General features: G+C 42.3%; 2 protein-coding genes across 2 annotated transcripts; both read left to right on the top strand.

Annotated features, from left to right (window-relative positions):
• Nucleotides 1-689: 689 nt before the first annotated feature.
• Nucleotides 690-4,177, top strand: LOC145877506 (uncharacterized). Its single transcript, XM_082973110.1, has 4 exons — nt 690-1,141; nt 1,334-1,413; nt 1,673-1,749; nt 2,220-4,177. Exons 1-4 carry the CDS (start codon nt 690-692, stop codon nt 3,315-3,317), a joined length of 1,707 nt encoding a protein of 568 aa, XP_082829236.1. The 3' UTR covers nt 3,318-4,177.
• Nucleotides 4,178-5,120: 943 nt separating this feature from the next.
• On the top strand, nt 5,121-23,745 carry LOC106601022 (ras-related protein Rab-5C). The gene is made up of 6 exons (XM_014192873.3): nt 5,121-5,299; nt 16,716-17,078; nt 18,617-18,768; nt 19,032-19,154; nt 19,387-19,480; nt 22,202-23,745. Exons 2-6 carry the CDS (start codon nt 16,913-16,915, stop codon nt 22,324-22,326), a joined length of 660 nt encoding a protein of 219 aa, XP_014048348.1. The 5' UTR covers nt 5,121-5,299; nt 16,716-16,912; the 3' UTR covers nt 22,327-23,745.
• The last annotated feature ends 407 nt before the right edge of the window (nt 23,746-24,152 follow it).

The raw sequence follows: 24,152 nt of genomic DNA, 5'->3' as shown, positions 1-24,152 counted from the left end.
GAAACATATTTTTCCTTCAATTTAGAGCCATAAACATTATGCCTAATTCTGCTCTATACATTCCAGAGGGAGTTATTCTGACTGTTGTTAATCGCAATTCTCAATATACTGCACTAACATGCCTAGGATATTACTTACATCCTAGTTTTTTTCTAAATCTAAGCGTACCTCTTGACTGGTCTGCTGGTTATTTTTTTAAAGAAACTAAATATGCTTCTCTGCATCTCTGATAAAAATCTGGATAAAAGATTAAGATTATTCAGTACACTTAGTAATTGCTTGGTTTTCTAAAGTCTACCAACCTTGCCAGCAGGCATGCCAGCTAAGATAGTTAGATAAGCTACTCTAACTTGATTGACAGCCTGAAATGGCTTGGTAGCTAGTTATGAGGTTGAGGAGATTGGAAACGTATCTAGCTGGCTAGCTAAAGCCAACTTCATAGAAAATTATATGGCTCTAGATTGCAGGAGAAAGCTGTTTCAGGTGTTTGAAAATATAACAATTCTCCAACATGCCCCCCTCCGTACAACCCCCCAGCCATCCTCGCATACTCTGTGCCCCCTCAGATTTTTAGGGTGCATGACGCCCCTGCTACCCATTACCGGCAGCTAAAATCAAATTTAACTCTGTGTGTATCACTCTACACTCTCTCTCCTCCTCCACTGGCAATAGGCTACTGGAGGGCATGCATGGTTGTTTGTGAGGACTACAGAGAACCTGTTACTCATGCCTCTCCTCTCCCACCCTCTGCCCCTCAGGAGCGAGTTGATAAGGACCACAAGCTTCCCTTCATTGTGGAGGCAGAAGATGTGGAGTCTGGTGAGGACATGAGCCACTGTCCCACCGGTGCATCCCACCAAGGACGGCTGCTCCTGATGCATGGCCTGAGCAGCCCCGTCTGCCACCCTGGCCTCAGCAGCCTGCTGGGGGAGGAGCTTCGACATGTCAGTGCGCTCCATCTCTGCCGCTCCCCAGCCCAGGGCTGCAGAGGCCGTAGCCCCTCCCCTCAGCTGCTGTCCAATGAGGAGGTTACTCCCGCCCCAGTGCCCAACATGGTCACAGATCACAGCTCATCCCATAGGCCAGCCAAGTTGCTCATACCCTCCCTACATTGTGTCAGCCCTCTGGACCTCAGCCCCAGGTGAGTAATGAGCCTAAGGTTTGTAGGATTATAAGACTATAACCCCTAACCAAAATCTAAATCACATATACCAATGGATTTACCTGGTAATAACAGCAAAGACAGATTACAGTTCAATTTATTTAACTGAAAATCACTTCATATTTAATCATAACCCACTTAAGTATGAACCTCTCTTCCTATCTCCTCTAGGGTTGTGGATGGAATTGAGGATAATGGGCAGTCATTTCACTTCAATGTGGATCAAGGCGAGGCAAAGACCAATAGCAAAGGTAATGGTCTCAGGTTAAACAATGGTTTACCAACAAAAACTATATTTTTCTAACAGTGGTTTTCTAACAGTAAATAGAAACGTGTTTTAGGCAAGGATACTGAATTGATTGGTCAGACAATTGTTTTTTTAGAATGATCCAAAGCAGTACAAGTAGGCTATTCATACAAATGAAATGGTATGAGCAAAGTGCTTGATGTTGGAGTGGGGTGTGAAAGCACTGATCTCATCCATCCTTGCCCATCCCATCCCCCTTATAGACCCATTCCAGGTGAGCGCCAACTTACTTCTGGAAACAGAGGAGGTGAGACAGAACATCAGCCAGCTAGGCAAAGAGGTATGAACATACGATCACATTGACGGAATAAACTGACACATAAACCAACATCAATGAACTGATAAATGAATGATATGCTCCATCTACGTAGAAAGAGCTCAAGAGACGGAAACTTTTTTGCTCTCCCACTTCATTTTCCGTACTCTACTTTCGCTGTACCCTAAAGAGTGTCTAAAAACAGATCATCCCTGACACACTTTCAGCATTAAATACACCACTCAGGCTATGTAGGCAAGAGAACATTTAAAGACATTTTTCCTCAAATAAAATGTAGGATTGTTAAATTGGAGATGGTCCAGATTTGAAAGCTCACGTAACACCGACTGATAATTTATGACTGTGCCTGTTTTTGCTTTCCACCATTTCTGACCTAGAAAGAGACAATAGAACTCTCCTGCCTTGGAATAATTACTATTCAACCAAGCAACAGATTATAGCTTTCATTATTCTGCATGCCATCTATTTTCTAGATGAATACCCTTAACCAGGAGGTGTCCAACCTGACCAAGGAGCTCCACGAGATGATGTGTTTCCTGCAGGCCCATGTGACCATGTTTCATTACCCCTCTGCCATCTCCACCTATCCTTACGGCCTGCAGATGGCCCCTAATCCCAATCCCAACCCCAGCAGCAACATGACTGCTGCCAATGACTGGCAGACACGGGTGCCTTTCAGTATGCCCGCTGGACCTCACCCATCTCACCTCCAACATGACCCCCTCAGCCACCCTGCCAGGAACATGTGGGCCTACAGTGGGGGCCCCCCCCAGGGCAGAGGTCCCGCCATGGGTCAGAAGGTGGAGGTTGAGCACCTTCACCAGACGTCTAATCCCAGGTCGTCCTGTTTACATCTGTGCTGCTCGGACAGAGGCAGAACCACCGGTCAGGGACTTAAAGCCCAGTACAGGCCTTTCCCGACCTCCAGAACTACACCCAACTCTCCCTACATGGGCCACTCCCAATGCCGGACTGGGCCATCTCTTCTGAACCTCAGCTCTGCCTTCCCAGTACTCCCAGGTGCGTGTCCTGGTCAAGTTGAGTACAAAGCCTCCATCCCCACCATCAGTACCTTTCGTCCCCTATGTTCCCCAGGCAGCCTCAGCCAGTCCCACCCCTCCCTGAGTGTCCAGGTCAACTCTGACCGCAGCCATTCACCGTCCATCTCCCCAACGCCTATCCACGTCTCACTGACCCCTACCGGCCAACCACAGCTCCACACCACCTTCAGCTCTCAGTCTGGGGTCTACACGTCTGTCAGCCCAACATACAATCAGACGCACAACCAGACCACCCAGGGGCAGGGCTCTCTCAACAGAGCCAGGAAGAATGACCTGGTGGGCTCCAGCCCTGTCCACACACTGGACTCATCCCTACCTCTGGTGGGGCAGTCAGCAGGGCAAGAGCCAGACTGTGGAGGGCCTAACATTGAGTATCCACAGGACAGGGAGAGACCTAAGAGGATGCAGAGTGATGCTGAGCAGGCAGAGTCCCAGACCCAGGAGACCAACATCAGCACACAGCAGGCCCTGGAAGTCGAGCCTCTCTGGGGCTTGGAGGTGACACATTAGCAGCTGTCTGGAGCCCCACAGAGACCAGATAAATAAACTGGAACATTACTGCTGCAAAGTAACGCTGAGCCCATCAACTCAACTCTCCCTTTTTGGTTGCATCTCTTATGCTACATGAGTTTACATCTGAGAAATGAATGATTGCTTTACAGTCTAAAACATACACCACACAGCAATCACACTACATAATATTAACACTGATTGTACTACTACTTGATGTACTGTTTATTTAATTTGACTGTAAATACAGCATTGATATGGACCAGAGATTATGAAGACAAGCTGACTCAGTTTACAAAAATATTCAGCTTTGTGTTTATTACGCATTTCTTGCGTATTACTAACCGGAGGGTATCTCTAGACATATCATATTGAGACCTGGCAGCCATGGAAACAGCAAACCCCACCCCTTTCCTTCATTATATTGTGTTTACATAGAAAGTATCATCACCTAAATGAGCATTATTTTGACATGTGGTTTTATGTGATTTCATTGTTTGTGAACACACTGTGGAGCTCATTCTACAAGCTGTCTGGACATTACAGCACACGACCAATGTTTGTGCTCATTATTTTAAGAAATTGTCTCTTGGCTAGCCTGCCAGAGGATTGCTGGCCAAAGAGGACCTATGGTTATCTGTGTTTTTCCCTCTTCTGCAATATGGCTATTCATAACTCTGCATCTCTTTTTGCTCTTGTGTCTTGAAAATGTTCTGACCTTTTCTATGCTGTATATTTTACTGTTTATTTGGTAACAGAGACTGAAATAAGATGTGCAATGTATAGCCTATTGTACAAGCACAAGAGTTTCAGAAGCGTACAAATTACAGAATGATTTGAACAACGTGTGCAGACTGAAAGAGTTGTATATCATTTTGTTTGTTTGTAACTGATATTAGTTGTAAAATAAAACTATTTAGATGCAAACAGAATATTAATATATATATATATATATATATATATATATATATATATATATATATATATATATATATATATTTTTAACAGGGACTCAGAGAAATACAATTACATCTGAAGTGAAAAATGAAATAACTTGAAAGGTTAAACTGAGCAGGTTCACAGTAGTGGTACACAATTACATAAATATTGTTAGTCAATCACTCAACATCCAACAATATCTCTTTAGATAGACCTATGCCTTTAGATAGACCTACCCTAAAATACTGGGGCTTCTCCATTTGATGCCCACAACATGAACGTTTGGGTCAGTGAACTTACATTTATGAACAAAATTTAGATCTGAACTGATGTCAGATGATGGCAAATATCATGGTCTTTAGCGCCACCAGATGGTGATACATTTAAAGCAAACTTCTGTAAATATTTTATTAAATACGTTTGAAAAACTATGGGACCGAATCTGAGTTGTTGATTGCCTATCTGGTGCCAGGAGTGTTTCTTTTGACCAAAAAGATCAGCTCTGAAAAAGATCTGATGTTGAAAGATCTGATGTGATTGCTTAAAATACTAATTAGTGTAAAAAATATCAGAACTGGGCTGCCTGTGTAAATGCTAGTTTGATGTTTTTTTTATATATTTTAAAAAATATATCGGATGCCGTTTTATCTTGCGCTGGGGAGAGTGGCAACTGCCACTGCTTGCCACTCCTAAATTAGTCTCGTAAATCCGATCCTAGGCAAAATCAGCATTGATACATTGTGGGAGCCAACAAGTCTGTCTACGGAGACTACTCCTAAATAATCAGCCCTGACCAAATTTGTGTTAATTAATTTAGTAAACTACAGTTCCCAGGTTCCCAACAACACATAATCAGAGGGAAGCCACACCTTCAGGAAGTGGGAGGATCCCGGAAAAAATGCACCAAGCAGAAGTGAAGGCCGGGGCCTATGTGTTGAGCAGTCGTAGTGAGCTGTGATAGAGAAAAGCCGTCAAAGTCGAAATTGTGGAAAGTGAGAGTATACGAAGAAAAGGGAACGCATGTTTGACCTTTGCCTCTAACGGTAAGCTGTAAACTATACTATTTTTGGTTCAGATTTCCACTGTCAAATTTTGCTCAATCAACCACAGCAGTAAACTAACGTTAGCTAGCTACCTAGCCAGAGATACGTCGCTAGCTAACGACTGTCAGATTGATATGTTAAATGGGACTGATTACTTGTCCAGATAGCTAATGAGGTAACTAGTTAGCAAATAATAAAAAGCTTTGTTCATAATTTGACCAAATAGTTATTTATCTTTTAGATGTTTGATTTACCCCGTCTTTTCTGTGCGATGTCATCATAAACTTAGCCAAGTTAGTTAGCATTAGCTAGCTTTCGTCAGTGTCGTTCTATTTTGTTTTTACTGGCAGTAATGTTAATTTACAGCAGACATATTTTTGTCGTCTACTCAGCTAACTAGCTACTCAACTATAGCTCTTATTGACATTATATAACAATTTAAAAAAATTGTTTGGCTTTTAAAAGCTAGCTAGTTAATGTAACTTGGTGGGATAGCTAGCTAAATTACAGAAATGTCATGTTAGATTTGTATTTCATAGCTAGTTAGCCTTTAACTGACAGCTAACTAACTATATAGCTAGTAGATTTTCCTTTTGGTCCAATCAATTTGATAAACCTTTCATATGTTGATTTCTAGCTTTCAACAGAGTATCTTAACTCATTGCCATTGGTGTCAGCAGGCTCTAGGTATCAGTGATGATGACGATAGTATGAGGAAGTTTGAAACCCACCAACTTAATAGCTATTTATGGTTTCTGCCAGGCAATGATCACGAATCATTCCATCTTGCAGTAACCCACGTCACCCGGTCTTTTATGTTAATTGTTATCTTGCCGCTGGTTATAATCGTTTACTTAGCTAGGTCTCAAAACATATTTTACATAATTGGAGTTCAACGTTTATGGCTGTATCTAATTAGGCTCATCATTTTGAATGCCATCATTTGCTGAGTTACATTTTTGGTCTGTACTTGGTTATCTGATGTAGCCCCCATCGTGGGAGTCTGTCTGTGTCATGTTACTTTTGTATGAATGCATGCTTCCGTGTCTATGGTGGAATGTGGTGTCCCTCATAACTTACTGTGTCTCCTCAGTCCTGTACCCTTGTTCACTCCTTCACCTTTACTGCAGGTCATCTATGGCAGTTGTTCCCAAACTGTGGGGTCGGCAGGGGGGTGGGCACGGGAGTCCCCCAGAACTCAGTTCGACTTTCAACTTACTCCTGAAAGTTGTAATAGTAAAATGTACAATGGTGCAATTATGAAATTGGGTAGTGCATCGTCCGTTTTCCTCTTGTCATGTCAGTCATTGCATACGTTAGAGCAGAGTTTCCCAAACCCTGGGTGCACGTTTTGGTTTTTGCCTTTGCACTATACAGCTGATTCAAATAACCAACTCGTCTTGAGATGTGCCTTATGTTACGTAAATCATTTGTTAAATGGGGTGAAAAGGAGACTGAATTGCCACTTTTTAATGTAAGCTCTAGTATAATTGAGTTTCTATCAGGAGTGAGACACTAAGACTTTGGGCAAGCAGTCAAACTCTGCATCATTCAAGACAGTTGCTTTGTGAGAAGCTGTTAAAGTTCACATTTTAGACATTGTTATGTAAATGCCAGCTAAAAAGTGGACTGGGCTTGAGTCTTTTGGGTATACACCAGGGTAAATCCTCATTGGAAACTTGTTGGTGTGTAATGGCTCAATAACAGGACTAGAGAAGGGATTTTTAAGAATTTTCCCAAGCTGCTGCCATGTTATGGTGTGGACCTTGTCCTTAGAGTGGTGACACATTTTGACACAGGAAAACATTATATAAAAGGCAATATTACTAGGTGGCTTAAAATGTTTGTTTGATTTGGTGTTGTAAGCCTAGTTAAGACAGTTTCTATGATATTTCCAGATATTCCTGACAGAATGGCTAGTAAAATAACATACGTCTGCGTGAGACGCAACACTTTTCAATGTTCAATCCAAAGTAAGCCTAATTGGTATGCGTTAGTGTGGTCAGAAAGGTTGTAATGCATTGGAGTCGATGGAGGAATGAATGAATCGGGTGTGTAGGAGGAGAATCATGCCCATTCACAACGGGTCATTCTGATGACTCCTCAAAAGACTGAAGATATCCTGTAGGTGTGACATTTTTTCTGTTACCCAAGCTGGAGAGTTCTATGTGCAGAGTCTGTTACTGGTCAGTTTGCTACCAGACTTGTTTGAGACTTAAATATCAATGTATGCCCCCTATTGATTAAACCACAACAATTTAGGCCTAAACAAATGGAAAATGGTTTCATTAAGTTTGAGTCATTAATAATTAAGTTTGTGTGCTTCCTCGCAGCCTGATGAGACACCCACTAACCCCACCCTTGACTCTTTATTTCTGCAGCTGAGGCCCTGTCTGGGGTTCTTATTTCTCATACTAGCCCCATGTTGAAATTTAATTGGGGGTTGGGGTTTAGCCTAGTAGGCCTATGCAAAAACAGATGCTTTTTATGTCACTTAGGGTTGCAAAGCTACCGGTAATTTAAAACAGTCACCTTCATTTTTGGTCATAGATTACCAGGTAAATTTGGTAATTTATACTTTAATTATAAATATTAGTATTCATTTTTCTTTTCTTTTTTTTTTTTTATATATCTGTGTCCATATTGTCCACGACTTTCTAGTAGATGGACCATATAGTTCAAGGGAAAATTCCAAAAAAAATAAAGTATCCAGGCTTAATCAACAATGGCTTTATTTTCAATTAACTCTAAAACTGTTGTCTTCTCCACAACTTGTTGGATATATTTCCCTTTAATGTGAGAGGCCAGAATTATCGGCATGGAGTAGAATTGTATTACACAGGCTTTTGCTTGGCTGTCATGTTTCTCACACAAAGGGAGCCAGAAAGAGAAGGAAATTATTCACCCCTTGCCTGCACCAATCATTTGCTAGTGATGTGTATCCTGTTTGCATTCCCAGAGATTTAGGCTGTTTAGACAGGCAGCCCAATTCTGATATTTTTTTCACTCACTGGTCTTTTGACCAATCAAATCAGATCTTTTTTAGAGCTGATCTGATTGGTCAAAAGACCAATGACTGAAAAAAATATCAGAATTTGGACTGCCTGTCTATGCGCAGCCTTAGTCACCATTCCTTTCCTCTTCCAATTGACCCATCGCTTAGTCATTAGGCTATAGTTTCTCTTGCATACATATTGAAATAGTCCACTGTGCTACTCGATTGGGGTGTCTCGCTTTCTCTTCCCTCTCTGGGTTTATCCTCCCTGACGGTTTCCCATCCAGGCCCAACCCTTTTAAACTTCAGATGAAAGCCAAGCTAACAGCTGGATGCAGGCCAGGCGGGGTGGTGTGGCTGCTGCTTGCTCCACCCTCCCTCCCCGTTACATCTAATTCCTCTGGTCCCTCCACCCTTGGAGTTCATTGAACCTGTTGTCATGTCACCACTTATTCCTAGGTAACTGGTTAAATGAAGTCTGTCTGCCTGACAGCTTGTTGCAGCACTAATTCCATGGCATTGGTGACGAATGCACGTTGGCACGGTCACACGCTGACACCTCTGTAGATAATGGCTGATGTTTCAACTGGAGTCTAGGAGTGGGAGACTGAATTGTCCTTTGGGAACACACAGCTCATAGGCCTTTTGGGGTGTGTATTGTTAGCAGTGCTAGCCTAATCAGTTGTTTAGAGGAATTCTGTGCATTCTCATAGTACAACTAACTTCATTCTACCCAGTCCAGTAACACCAGGTACTCCCAGTCCAGTAACACCAGGTACTCCCAGTCCAGTAACACCAGGTACTCTTTCTGATCAGTCCCATTCCACCCCCTGCTGATTACCATGAACAGCACTGGCCTAAGAGTTTTACCTAGCCTGATTCCAGATCTGTGTGTGCTTTTGCCTACTCCAATGTCATTGTCAAGCCTTTCAGTAATGTTTGGTATGACAATTCCATAACGAGTTGACAAGAGAGCAGGAACTGACTGGCACCCAGGCTGTTGTACCTGTCAGCAGAGCACAGTGGGACTGTGAGCTGTGATGGAAGCATACCTTTAGGCTAGTTGTGGTCAATAATAGGGTTGGCTGTGAGGGCTCTGAGGTTAAGAGCAGGGCTGGGATAATACTAGGATATGTTTTCCATGTCAAAAATGAAAACACGAAGCAGATCTAACTCTTTGGTCCTTTAAAAAACCTGCTGTATGTAAAACATTGTGTGCTATAGCTTGGAAAAATAAATCATGGATCACTCTGGATGACAACATAATGTTTGTTTCCAACATTAGGGCTGTTTTCCTAAAGTTAAATCCACTTTGTGTTTTGATTCCTTGCCACGATACTAACGAGTATCGAGATGCTGGTAGGGTCCCGGCCCTAGTTAAGAGTAGTGTGGGGCATAGCGGATGGGGTTCATGGCTAAATATGAGAGTGGGTACTTCAAATGTTAGCCAACTTCAGGGTGTGTGTGTGTGTGTGTGTGTGATGTGATGTGATGTGATGTGATGTTTGGGATGTCAAGTATAAGAGGAAACCCACAAGGTGATGGTAACTGATGTCACTGGTCATGTTAAATAGAAACTGAACAGTTACTGAGAATTTCCCCCTCCCCCACACTCTTTTTCAGACTTACTAACATGCTGACAAAACTGACCATGTTGAATAACATGAATGTGTACATTTTATTATTCAATCATTTAATCCAAAGTGCTTGCGTGTGTAAACATGTCTGCCTAGCCAGGCGCTAATAGAACTTGGTTCTATTTTAGGCGCTAATAGAACTTGGTTCTATTTTAGGCGCTAATAGAACTTGGTTCTATTTTAGGCGCTAATAGAACTTGGTTCTATTTTAGGCGCTAGGTGCGCTGCAAGTCCCACCTCTCCCATCTACCCATTTGGTTTTTACGAGCATATACCAACGTGGGTGATTTGAAAGATGAACAAGGTCCACCCCAGTTGGTGGTGGTAATGCACCTTAAAGTTGGTTGCCAACCGCCATGTAAAATCCACAGAAGAAGAAAAAGAAGACCCTGAACAAGGAGATATTAATCAAAGAATTGAACTAAAAACAAACTAGGTTTCCCGTTTTTATCTGTGGATTAATTGTCGGAGTAGAGAACACAATTTTGTATGACTCCAAATGGGTCAAAGATCCAGCTTAAAAACAAATACTGTATTTCAGGTAAAATAACAACCCAATGTTTATCTCCCAGGACCAATTATCCAGCAACAGCAAGCTAGCTAGCTAAATGTCCATTTAATGTTTCATGTGTGTTTTGATCTGACCCCAAATTAATATAGTTGGTTTTGGTATTTGAACCTGCATGAACGCGTCTGGTGGGGATAGACAACACCAACATGCACACACAGAGTCGGTTTGGTCAGCGTGTCCATCATGAACGTGGCTTCTTCATTTGATATATATGTGCATGCGTTGTCTTGTATAGCATTAAAGTCTACCTCATGCATGTGAGTGAGAAACTGTTGATTGGATCATGAGGGCAATACATGCAATATCTGTATGTAGTTAATTGTGTGTGTGTTGTGCTACCAGTTCTCAGTGGCTGTGTTTTACTAAATGCTTGGATTTCAAGCTGGCAGCAAAGCCCACAGGAGGCTGTATGAACATTTTACCATCTCTCCCTCTTTCTCTCTCTCTTTCCATCCCTCTCGCCTACTCTCTCTTTGACCCAGCCTCTCTCCCCGACCCACTTCAGTGTGTGGAGGTCTCCAGAGTCCATTAAAGATGCCAGCAGAGGGCTGTTTAGATGCATGATGCTGCTCTGAGTGACTCTTGGAACAGGAGGTAGTGTTGGGCCAGCCACTACAGGCCCTCTAGCAATCAGTCAATCATATTACCAAGGATCATTTTTTATTTGACCTTTTATTTAACTAGGCAAGTCAGTTAAGAACAAATTCTTATTTACGATGACGGCCAGACCCGGACGACGCTGGGCCGATTGTGCGCCGCCCTGTTCACTCTACTGTTCAATAACCATGTCCTAAACTGTTAGGCCTAAGTCCACTGTTTTGGTTTAGAATGGTGGATTGAACACAGGGCTTTTGATGCAAATCTGATTTTCAGTTATGTCTGTCATCTGTGTTTATATTGAGTGTTATCAGTGTTACTGACACTAATATACAATATGGGCTTATGACTAGCCTAGGTTAAATGTTCTCACTCACTTATCCTGTTTTTGGTTTCTGAAGCCCTCATCTCAGGCTGGGAATCTCCTGGCCTCTTCCCCCGGCCTCCCTCCTCCCTGTCCTTGGCTATGGAGCCTTGTCTTGGGACAGTGAGGCATGCTGACCTCTTCATTTCCATAGTGTGTGTAGTAGGCTATCAGTGTTGGAGAGCAGTCGCACCTGTTGTTTTGTCTTAGAATGGTAGACATACTGGTAAGGGTAAACATGTGTAAAAAGTGCCTAAAAACATTTGACATAAGTGACCTGTTTAGGCTAGCTTAATTAGAAGAAATATGAGGATGTTTCGACGTTCTTCTCAGAAACGCAGACATTGGGCTTAGTTCCACAGTCCTGGTCTATTAGCTTTGTTACAACTTCCTCTCTTGTTTGCACCTCAGCGTCATATTAGCGCGTAGGGGAATTACATGTTGTTGACCCAATGAACATGCCGCTATTTCTCTCCACACACTCACTGTGGTGCGTCTAGGAATCCCTCGGATGGTGTGTGATGTGTATGTGGCAGTAGTCTAGGCCTTTGGTGTGCTACCTTGCTGTACTGCCTGCTCTGTGCTGGGTTGACCCTCTCAGGCCAGTGTGTGGTACCAACACAGTGTGTGATCTTCTGTCACACGCAGAAGATTAGGCCCTTGCCTGGGAAGGACTGAGCGTCAACAGCAACCCTACTCTGGCTGGCCTCTCTCTCTCATATATATATATATATATATATATATATATCCATGTTGTGGACGGAATCACAGAATTCAACAATATTCAAATGTATTGAACTTATTAGAAAATGTATTAATTTGCCCAGGTTAATCATAAGACATGAACTAAATGCATCAGTGATTTGTATTTTCCTGCAACTTTCTGAAACTGTGTGTGGTGCGCGCATACGTCTACACTTTGTGTAGCGAAGATGCTAATGCTAAGTCTTCTGGTAGAGATGGCTTCCCAAAAACATTGTCAATTAAATGTTACCTACAAAGTTGCCTATGCCTACCTGGGAGAATGATTTATGCAAAACAAATGGCCAATCACATGAGCGCTACAGAAACGTTGCTAACCAAACAGCGGTCTCTTGCTGGTGCACACTTGCATTAAAAGGGTAACTCATCCAAAAATGTAGATGTCTAAGCATTGTTGTAGAAATAAAACATCCGATTTTATTATTTTTCTATAATAATAGACTGAAACAGAAACCTGTATCCAAAAAGCTCTATTTTTGTCTCATCAGACCACATGACCTTCTCCCATTCCTCCTCTGGGTCATCCAGATGGTCATTGGCAAACTTCAGACGGGCCTGGACATGCGCGGGCTTGAGCAGGGGGACCTTGCGTGCGCTGCAGGATTTTAATCCATGACGGCGTAGTGTGTTACTAATGGTTGTCTTTGAGACTGTGGTCCCAGCTCTCTTCAGGTCATTGACCAGGTCCTGCCGTGTAGTTCTGGGCTGATCCCTCACCTTCCTCATGATCATTGATGCCCCACACCGAGGGTGATGGACCGTCATCTTGAACTTCTTCCATTTTCTAATAATTGCGCCAACAGTTGTTGCCTTCTCAACAAGCTGCTTGCCTATTGTCCTGTAGCCCATTACAGCCTTGTGCGGGTCTACAATTTTATCCCTGATGTCCTTACACAGCTCTCTGGTCTTGGCCATTGTGGAGAGGTTGGAGTCTGTTTGATTGAGTGTGTGGACAGGTGTCTTTTATACGGCTAACGAGTTCAAACAGGTGCAGTTAATACAGGTAATGAGTGGAGAACAGGAGGGCTTCTTAAAGAAAAACTAACAGGTCTGTGAGAGCCGGAATTCTTACTGGTTGGTAGGGGATCAAATACTTATGTCATGCAATAAAATGCAAATGAATTACTTAAAAATCATACAATGTGATTTTCTGGATTTTTGTTTTAGATTCCGTCTCTCACAGTTGAAGTGTACCTATGATAAGAATTACAGACCTACATGCTTTGTAAGTAGGAAACACTGCCGATTTTGCAGGTTATCAAATACTTGTTCTCCCTACTGTATGTATAAAGGGCCAACAGTACTGTATGTATGTGCGTGCTACTCTGTCCTTCTACATTGTTCACTTCCTGCTTTGATATTAATTCCGTTTCCTGTCCCTTTCACCAAGCAGAAGCTGACTGACCTTGTGTAAAGTAGATCTATGGAAGATTTGTTTAAGTTTTTCTACTGTAATCATATTCCTCAGTCAATGTAAAGAAGAAAACTTGGACTCTGTCATATTATGGTTGGGCCAGTGTACTCAATCTGCACATCATCATGTGACTAACGTGGACGTGTGCAGACCCACGGTGGATTGTAACACAGAAACAGGAGTCCTTGGGGCAAGCAGCTCAGACTATCATTTCCTGTTCTGTGTTTTCACTGTGGTCCTCAGCTCTGTGGTCTCTGAGAAACACACACACACACACACACACACACAGGTTGCATTGGGTTGGATGTGAACATAGTTGAACTCGGCTTTAGGCTGATGTGTCTAGACATAGGTTTGGGGGCGTTCAAGCGTCATGATTGTGAATGCTCACGGTTAATTGTGGTCGTACTCATCATGACCCAATCTGCATTTCTAAATGTTGCTTTAGACAGGACCCCATGACATTTCCTTAACTGCTGTATTTGACTGCTGAGTCTAAAGTAAATATAATTAAAAGAGAAGAGGGCAGGGCTTATCTCCCTGTTCCATTCAAATCCCCTTTGCTTCATTCAAACAGACATCCCGACCGCAATGTAGGTTTCCAGTAGGCCTATCAGAAAATAACCTTAGTTTAAACATTGAACTGTTTTCTTGTCAAACCACGGTGGTGTTTAGAAGCACTGAGATGTTCTTCGACCAATAGTGTTCATCAGAACGTTATTGAGTTGCAACACTGATCAACTGGAGCAGAATAATTAGTCTGCAAGGCATTGATTTGAGGCATTTTGGGGGTTTTAATGAGTAAGTGATGCACATCAGGACCATTTTAAAGGTTTGTTTGAACCTGAATAATAAGCCCAGTCAAAGGTTAAGATACAAAGGACTCGCTACACTGGAACATGAAAGTAGATTGGTTTATACCAGACACTTGCAGGAGTAGCCAACTTGGCATGACACCATTGACTCCTTGCAGTCAACACTTTTTTTTTTTCTCACTGATTTAGGCAAGACTATAAGAAATGATAATGACTCTCTTATTATATTCACCTTGATAGCTCTAAATGGCATGCATAGTGTACAAAACATTAGGATCACCTGCTCTTTCCATGAGACTGACCAGGTGAAAGCTATGATCCCTTATTGATGTCACCTGTTAAATCCACTTCAATCAGTGTAGATGAAGGGGAGGAGGAGACTGGTTAAAGAAGGATTTTTAAGACTTGAGACATGTAGTCCACCCCATTCCTGTGTGCTTTTGATGTGATTTATTTATTTAACCTTTTATTTAACTAGGCAAGTCGGTTACTAATAAATTCTAATTTACAATGACAGCCTACCCCGGTCAAACCCTAACAACGCTGGGCCAATTGTGGCCGACCTATGGGACTCCCAATTACAGCCAGTTGTGATACAGCCTGGAATTGAACCAGGGTCTGTAGTGACTCCTCTAACACTGCGATGCAGTGCCATAGACCGCTGCGCCACTCGGGAGCCCAGGGGTCGTTGCCCTGCTGGAAGACCCGTAACCTTCAATGGAGACCCAGTTTCTGGACATATTTGGCTGCAACTGTATTATAACCTGTATATACAGTGTCTTCAGAAAGTATCCACACCTCTTGTTTTACAGCCTGAATTAAAAAATGATTAAATGTAGATTTTTTTTTTTTTTGGTGACTGGCTTAAACAATACCCCATAGTGGAATGATGTTTTTATAAATTGTAGTAGTTAATTAAAATCTGAAATGTCTTGAGTCAATAAGTATTCAACCCTTTTGTTATGGCAAGCCTAAATAAGTTCAGGAGTAAACATTTGCTTAACAAGTCACATAACAAGTTGCATGGACTCACTCTGTGTGCAATATTAGTTCGATTTTTTTTTTTTTAAATACACAATTTTTTGGGGGGGGGAATGACTTCATCTCTGTACCCCACACATACAGATAATTGTAAGGTCCCTTTCCAATGACTCGCAAAGAAGGCAACCTATTGGTAGATTGGTTTTAAAAACAAAAAAGCAGACATTCACTATCCCCTTGAGCATGGTGAAGTTATTAATTACACTTTGAATGGTGGTATCAATACACCCAGTCACTACAAAGATACGGGTGACCTTCCTAACTCAGTTGCCGGAGAGGCCAATGGTGACTTTTAAAACGGAGAGTTTAATGGCTGTGATATGAGACAACATTGTAGTTACTCCACAATACTAACGTAATTGACAGAGTGAATAGAAGGAAGCCTGTACAGAGTAAAAATATTCCAAAAATGTACATCCTGTTTGCAACAAGACACTATAGTAATACTGCAAAAAATGTGGCAAAGCATTTTCACTTTTTATCCTGAATACAAAGTGTTAGGTTTGGGGCAAATCCAATACAAGACATTACTGAGTACCACACTCCATATTTTCAACCAGTCCTTTCAGGATAAAAAATAAACAAAATGGAGCTAAGCACAGGCAAAATCCTAGAGGAAAACCTGGTTGTCTGCTGACACTAGAAGATTAATTTAACAATAACCTAAAGCACAAGTCCAAATCTACACTGGAGTTGCTTACCAAGAAGACGGTGAATGTTCTTGAGTGGCAGAGTTAGTTTTGACTTAAATCTACTTAAATGTATGGCCAGACTTGAAAATGGCTGTCTTGCAATGATTAACAACCAGTTTGACAGAGCTTGAAGAAATATGAAAATAATAAATGGGCAAATGTTGCACAATCCAGGTGTGGAAAACTTACCGAGAAAGACTCACTGCTGTAATCACTGCCAAAGGTGCTTCTACAAAGTATTGACTCGGGTATGAATACTTATGTAAATTAAATGTCAATATTTAATTTTCAATAAATGAGCAACATTTCTAAACATGTTTTCACTTTGTCATTATGGGCTATTGTGTGTAGATGGTTGAGAACAAAAAAACTATTTCATCCATTTTGAATTCAGGCTGTAACACAACAATGTGGAATAATTCAAGGGGTATGAATACATTCTGAAGGCACTCTAGTTTACTAAAGTTTTCCTGTATCACACTAGCTGCCTACAAGTGATATTATTACTCAGTCTGTTCTTTCTTCCAGCTCCCACAGGTGAAGTCCCCTCTTCCTCCGGCCCCCTCACTGCCTGGCCTAGACTCACCTGACCCAGCTTAGCCCACCCTCACCTGGCCCGGTTTCAGCTCCAGTCCCTGCTCCGCTTCAGAGCCCCAGTCCTCTGCCCAAGACAGCCTCATTTTCCACCAAGAGCCTCTTACCCCAGTGAAGCTCTGCTCGGCAGCATGGCAGGTCGAGGAGGACCAGCACGGACCAACGGCGCGGCGGCCAGCAACAAGATCTGCCAGTTCAAGCTGGTGCTGCTGGGAGAGTCAGCGGTGGGCAAGTCCAGCTTGGTGCTGCGCTTCGTCAAGGGCCAGTTCCACGAGTACCAGGAGAGCACCATCGGAGGTGAGTAGGCACGCTGTTGGCATTGGGAGTGTCCTCTTTCTGACTGTGTCTTAGTCATGCTTAGTGTTTTGTTGCTTTACAGCTGTCCTTGTGTTGAGTCAGTATCATGTTATAAAGATCAAATAGAATGGAAATGTGAATGTGTAGTAGACTAAAGGAAGACCACTTAGAATGCCTTCCTAATCGGGGCTGTGTTCCTGCTAGCTAGCAGCTCTTACCCTAGCTGTTGTCAAGGCCAGGTCAGGAACAGACATGAGCTACAGAACCAGATCTTTCTTGGCAGCTGATCACCTGACTCTTGCATGAGCGGCCGAGCCTTTGACTGACACTTTAAATATGCCACAAGGAGTGGGATGTCCTTACTCCCGGCCACAGAAAGCCTTATAGAGAATGTTCAAACCAAAAGTAGGTAGTTGTCATCTGCTTAATAAGGTATGTATTGACTTGCTAGCCGTAGTGGAGCAGCGAGAAGGGGGTCTCTCTCTGTGGGCTCTTTAAAACAGGAAGGAAGTCGGTCAACAATGGGATTTCCTGTCCTGGAACTGCTCTAATATCTACGGATCTGGAAACCAATACGTGATGGTTTTAACATTCAAAGAATTCCACTGTAAAAGTTGGGTAATGAGTAACGATTTATTTTCAGCTTCACCTAGTGTTTCAAACCTACACACAGGTGTTGGGAATTTCCATTATGATTTAGTGGTTTACTAGCTAATTGCTTTCTTCAGGATTTATGCATTACCCTTTCTATAAATAAATGTTAAAAAGTACAGAGTCACAACATGCAGCCACAGGAGGGTGAGGCTGGAGAGACAGGATGCTTGGTGCTTACAGTAGCCAAAGACTTAGGACGTGTCAGCATTTTAAAAATATTATAAAACCTCTGTTGTCAGCTGTCTTGTCAAAGGTCACCGAGCTTTAGTATGTAGCAGGCTTCCTCTATGAGCGCTGCTGTACATTTCCCTCAGCCTTGTGGCACAACGGGCTGAATTAGCATTATCTTTATGTTCCCTGGATTAGCCAATAGACAGCCACATGTTTTGTTCACTCTTTCATCACTCAGTCTTGTTTAGTATATTTTACTCGCACTACTTTGCTCACAGTAACCTTTTACCCAGTGCTTAGTGCTCTGCGATTAGATCTTGTTTATTTACCTAATAAGTGTCCCTTCCTCCTCTCTCTAACGTTGGAAGGCTCCCAATTCTCCTCAGCGCTGGCTTTGTAGCTTCACGAGTTCTCATTAAGCCACTGTTCATGTTTCCTCTTAACTGTCTCATGGCCTTGGCTGTTGGGGTTATGTTTGCCTTGTGCTAGTTTAACTCAGCCATGTCAAATAGGGACAACTCTACCGCGATGACACGATCTAAGGAAGAAACAGAATACCTGTCCTGTACAGATACTGAGTTTTACTCCACTGTGAGGAAATGCACAGGCGACGTAAAATGTACACCTCTTTTCTATGTGTAGGGCATTTGCAGACCTGAAAATCAAAATAGAGCCTGAAACTGAGTCTATGATTTGTCTCTACACCCCTCCAGCTGCCTTCCTCACACAGACCGTCTGCTTGGATGACACAACAGTTAAGTTTGAGATCTGGGACACTGCAGGGCAGGAACGGTATCACAGCCTGGCCCCTATGTACTACAGAGGAGCGCAGGCTGCCATCGTGGTCTATGACATCACCAACACAGTGAGTGACAGCTGCTGGTCACGTGTGGCACTGGTCCCTGAGTGTTGTCAGCACTCAGGGATTTTTAGCGGAGGTTGATTTATTCAAACCCTTAACAAAGGGACAGACCTTTGCTCTCGTAACTGACACTTCTGTAGATATATAATAGAGCTCTTGTGTGAAAAACAAACATCCATTGTGCAATCTGCCTTTGTCATGTATTTCATCAAATCACAAATGTTTTTATGATGTTAAGAATGTTTTTTTTTTTTTTTTCTGTGCAGGATACATTCACACGTGCAAAGAACTGGGTGAAGGAGCTCCAACGACAAGCCAGCCCTAACATTGTTATTGCACTGGCAGGGAACAAAGCTGACCTGGCCAACAAAAGAGCTGTGGACTTCCAGGTACTGAGGAACTCCTAACAATTAGATGCTGCTCCCACTGGACTATTAGTGGAAATGGTCAATAAGTTTGTTTAAACAGGAGAATGTACTAGAAATGTAATTTATATAGTTTCTGTAGATATTCAAGAATGCTCACGAACTCTCAAAGCTTTGGGTTATTACTGATTGTATCAATGTGTTTGATGGGGCTCTAAAGATCTCTGTCCTCCCTTTGTTTTTTGTTTTTTTGTAGGAAGCACAAGCGTACGCAGATGACAACAGTTTGCTCTTCATGGAGACTTCAGCCAAGACGGCCATGAACGTCAATGAGATCTTTATGGCCATAGGTACGTGTACCACAATATTATATGTGCATTTATAAACTGGGTGGTTCGAGCCCTGAATGCTGATTGGCTGACAGCCGTGGTATATCAGACCATATACCACGGGTATGAAAGAACATATACAGTTGAAGTCGGAAGTTTACATACACCTTAGCCAAATACATTTAAACTTAGTTTCACAATTCCTGACATTTAATCCTTGTAAAAATTCCATCTTAGGTCAGTTAGGATCACCACTTTTATTTTAAGAATGTGAAATGTCAGAATAATAGTAGAGATTTATTTCAGCTTTTATTTCATCACATTCCCAGTGGGTCAGAAGTTACATACACTCAATTAGTATTTGGTAGCATTGCCTTTAAATTGTTTAACTTGGGTCAAAAGTTTTGTGTAGCCTTCCACAAGCTTCCCATAATAAGTTGGGTGGATTTTGGCCCATTCCTCCTGACAGAGCTGGTGTAACTGAGTCAGGTTTGTAGGCCTCCTTGCTCGCTCACGCTTTTTCAGTTCTGCCCACAAATTATCTATGGGATTGAGGTCAGGACTTTGTGATGGCCACTCCAATACCTTGACTTTGTTGTCCTTAAGCCATTTTGCCACAACTTTGGAAGTATGCTTGGGGTCATTGTCCATTTGAAAGACCCATTTGCGACCAAGCTTTAACTTCCTGACTGATGTCTTGAGATGTTGCTTCAATATATCCACATACTTTTCCTCCCTCATGATGCCATCTATTTTGTGAAGTGCACCAGTCCCTCCTGCAGCAAAGCACCACCACAACATGATGCTGCTACCCCCGTGTTTCACGGTTGGGATGGTGTTCTTCGGCTTGCAAGCCTCCCCCTTTTTCCTCCAAACATAATGATGGTCATTATGGCCAAACAATTCTATTTTTGTTTCATCAGACCAGAGGACATTTCTCCAAAAAATACGATCTTTGTCCCCATGTGCAGTTGCAAACCGTAGTCTGGCTTTCTTGTGGCAGTTTTGGATCCTTGCTGAGCGGCCTTTCAGCTTATGTCGATATAGGACTCGTTTTACTGTGGATATAGATACTTCTGTACCCGTTTCCTCCAGCATCTTCACAAGGTCTTTTGCTGCTGTTCTGGAATTGATTTGCACTTTTCACACCAAAGTACGTTAATCTCTAGGAGACAGAACGCGTCTCCTTCCTGAGCGGTATGGTGGCTGCATGGTCCCATGGTGTTCATACTTGCGTACTATTGTTTGTACAGATGAACGTGGTACCTTCAGGCGTTTGGAAATTGCTCCCAAGGATGAAGCAGACTTGTGGAGGTCTACAATTTTGTTTCTGAGGTCTTGGCTGATTTTCTTTTGATTTTCCCATAATGTCAAGCAAAGAGGCACTGAGTTTGAAGGTAGGCCTTGAAATACATCCACAGTTACACCTCCAATTGACTCAAATGATGTCAATTAGCCTATCAGAAGCTTCTAAAGCCATGACATAATTTTCTGGAATTTTCCAAGCTGTTTAAAGGCACAGTCAACTTAGTGTATGTGAACTTCTGACCCACTGGAATTGTGATTAAGTGAAATAATCTGTCTGTAAACAATTGTTGGAAAAATGACTTGTGTCATGCACCAAGCAGATGTCCTAACCGACTTGCCAAAACTATAGTTTGTTAACAAGAAATTTGTAGAGTGGTTGAAAAATTTGTTTTAATGACTCCAACCTAAGTGTATGTAAACCTCTGACTTCAACTGTTTGTACCGCTCTAATTAAGTTAGTAACCAGTTTATAATAGCAATAAGGCACCTCAGGGTTTATGGTATATGGCCTATATACCGTGGCTAAGCGCTGTATCCAGGCACTACACCTTGCGTCGTGCAAAAGAACAGCCCATAGCCTTGGTATATTGGCCACATACCACATCCCCTCGGGCCTTATTGCTTAAGTATACACTGAGTATACCAAACATTATGAACTGGGTGGTTTTAGCCCTGAATGCTGATTGGCTGACAGCCGTGGTATATCAGACCGTATACTACGGGTATGACCAAACATGTATTTTTATTGTCCAGGCATTTCGCAATGCATCGTGCTAAAGAACAGCCCTTAGCCGTGGTATATTGTCCATATAGCACACACCCTGGTGCCTTATTGCTTAATTAGAAACACCTTCCAAATATTGAGTTGCACCCATCCTTTTGCCTTCAGAACAGCCTCAATTCGTTGGGGCATTGACTCTACAAGGTGTCGAAAGCGTTCCACAGGGATGCTGGCCCATGTTGACTCCAATGCTTCCCACAGTTGTGTCAAGTTGGCTGGATGTCCTTTGGGTGGTGGACCATTCTTGATACACATGGGCAACTGTTGAGCGTGAGAAACCCAGCAGTGTTGCAGTTCTTTACACAAACCGATGCGACTGGCAGCTACTACCATACTCTGTTCAAAGGAACTTAAATATTTTGTCTTGCCCATTAACCTCTGAATGGCACACATACACAGTCAATGTCTCAACTGTCTCAAGGCTTAAAAATCCTTCTTTATCCTGTCTCTCCTTCATCTACACTGATTTGAAGTGGATTTAACAATTGACATCAATAAGCGATCATAGCTTTTACCTGGATTCACCTGGTCGGTCTGTCATGGAAAGAGCAGGTGTTCAAAATGTTTTGAATACTCAATGTACATTTCTTCCCAGAACAAATCAAATGTGTAGAAACCATAAAGGCTTCCTACTTTCTGTCCTTCTCCTGTAGCCAAGAAGCTTCCTAAGAACGAGCCAGCGGGTGGAGCCAGTGGCCGGGCCGGTGGTCGGGCTGGAGTGGACCTGCAGGAAGCCGCCCCACAGGCTGGTGGTAGCAAGTGCTGTGGTGGGAACTAACCAACTGGACTGACACACCAACCAACTTGCAGTATCAACCAACTGATCAGACCAGCTGACAAACACATCCCACGGTCAAACCAACTGACGGTCTGACCAACCACCATGCACCGATCAACTGATAAGCAAACCAGCTCACAGGCCAATCAGCTGTCAACACACAACTCCAAGGTTCCAATGATCAGACCAACAGACAAATGACACAATTATGACCAACATGACGACCTACAACTGTTTTAACTTACCCGAGGACATAACAACCCATTATCTCCAACCAACCAAACGATGGACATCTGACATCACCCAGGAAAAAAAACAACAACCCCACTTAGGGAGGAAAAAAAAGATCAATTCTTACCAATCGCACTTAACAGAGCACTGTTCTTTTTTTGTTTCACTGTATTTCTGTAAAAAAAAAAAAAAATCAAACGCAACTGGGAGGAATAATGAACAGGCTTTTTGGCCCTCTCCTTTCTCTCTCTCGCTCTCTCTTGTCATCTTTCTTTACCATAATGCTACAGTATTTCAACGTATGTCTTGTCACTTCTAACCCTGTTTAGTTTGGTGGTGGGTGAATGTAGCCATTGTCATTATTTCATTTTTCCTTGTTCCCGATCGTCACCCTTGGGCAAAAGAAGGGAGTGTTCAACCCCAAAAAAGGAGTTAGGAGAACATTTGTTTCCTTCCAGCTATAGCAGTTGTGTAGATTAACTGAACTATTACATTGTTATTATTGTTATTATTACTTTGACTTATTTTTGACACGCGTTAAACAGTATGATTTCAAAGACTAGACCACCTAAGGTTTTCCAATCATTAATCTATGATATACAACCATATACATAGTGCATTAACATCATTGTCACCAATAAGTCATTTTTAGCATTAATGTAATGTTTTTGAATCATTCATATGCAATGACGAAAGTGGAATAAAAAGGATAAAGCACGATTTGTTTTCCTGACCAAAATCACAATTGTGTATTGAAAACATGTTGCTATTATTTGTATAATGATTTTTCTTCAAACATGTAACCAATCAGTAGTTACTGTCAATACAATACCTTCCCAATCTCAACATGATGCTTTGTCATCCTCAATTATTTTTGTCATGTAAAGATGTCTTTTTTTTTTTTTATTTGTGTACAATTCCTTTGTTTTCTGAAGAGTCTCTGGTATTGGGTGCACTGGTTCTGTCACCTCTTGTGGTTTCAGATGTTCTCTTCAGTTTCTTTTGCTTTTCTGTTCTTTTTTTACTTTTTCTTATCGGGGAGGGATTCCTCTGACCAGTCCGCGTCTGTTATGACATCAATGACTAGCACAACAGTACCTGCAGCTGTCACTGCTGTGAGATGGGGGACAGGGGTAAACCAAGCAAAACAACTAATTGTCATTTTACCAATAAATAAGGGGGAAGGTATCTCATTGTCTGCCTGTCTTCTCATTTGTTGTATGACAATGGGTATTAGAGTAGAAGATTTCTCACTGTTAGATTTCATCTAACAGCTATTCATATCTCTACCGATGTGTTGAGCGTATAGTGGCTGTTTCCAGCCTTTGTTCTCTAATTCTCGATCTTGCTTAAGATCTCAATAGATCCTCATCAGTCTAAGAAGCCAGCTGAGCTCAGTGAGTCTGTCTGAAAATCTAACACTGATCTGACTGAATTCCTCACATTCTTGCTCCACAATCCCCCCCCCATCCCAGTGGATTTAGTTGGCCAAAACCCATTTGCTCTCTCTGATGTGACAGTAATAGCTGGGGCCGATTCTACTTTCCCATACTAATTGTAAACAGCTGTTGCCCCAAAGCTGAAACCTTTCACTT

This window comes from Salmo salar, chromosome 03, assembly GCF_965601325.2.
Source record: "Salmo salar chromosome 03, fSalSal1, whole genome shotgun sequence".
Classification (NCBI taxonomy): Eukaryota; Metazoa; Chordata; class Actinopteri; order Salmoniformes; family Salmonidae; genus Salmo; species Salmo salar.
The sequence above is the reverse complement of the archived record's forward strand: the minus strand, read 5'-3'. Positions and strand labels throughout refer to the sequence as shown.

Excerpts from the sequence above, each read along its gene's own strand:
- LOC145877506 (XM_082973110.1), top strand. The coding sequence starts at position 690 with ATGGTTGTTTGTGAGGACTACAGAGAACCTGTTACTCATGCCTCTCCT. Across the intron at positions 1,142-1,333 it reads CCTCTGGACCTCAGCCCCAG|GGTTGTGGATGGAATTGAGG; the intron begins GTGAGTAATGAG and ends TATCTCCTCTAG. Across the intron at positions 1,750-2,219 it reads TCAGCCAGCTAGGCAAAGAG|ATGAATACCCTTAACCAGGA; the intron begins GTATGAACATAC and ends TCTATTTTCTAG.
- LOC106601022 (XM_014192873.3), top strand. The coding sequence starts at position 16,913 with ATGGCAGGTCGAGGAGGACCAGCACGGACCAACGGCGCGGCGGCCAGC. Across the intron at positions 18,769-19,031 it reads TCTATGACATCACCAACACA|GATACATTCACACGTGCAAA; the intron begins GTGAGTGACAGC and ends TTTTCTGTGCAG. Across the intron at positions 19,481-22,201 it reads TGAGATCTTTATGGCCATAG|CCAAGAAGCTTCCTAAGAAC; the intron begins GTACGTGTACCA and ends CTTCTCCTGTAG.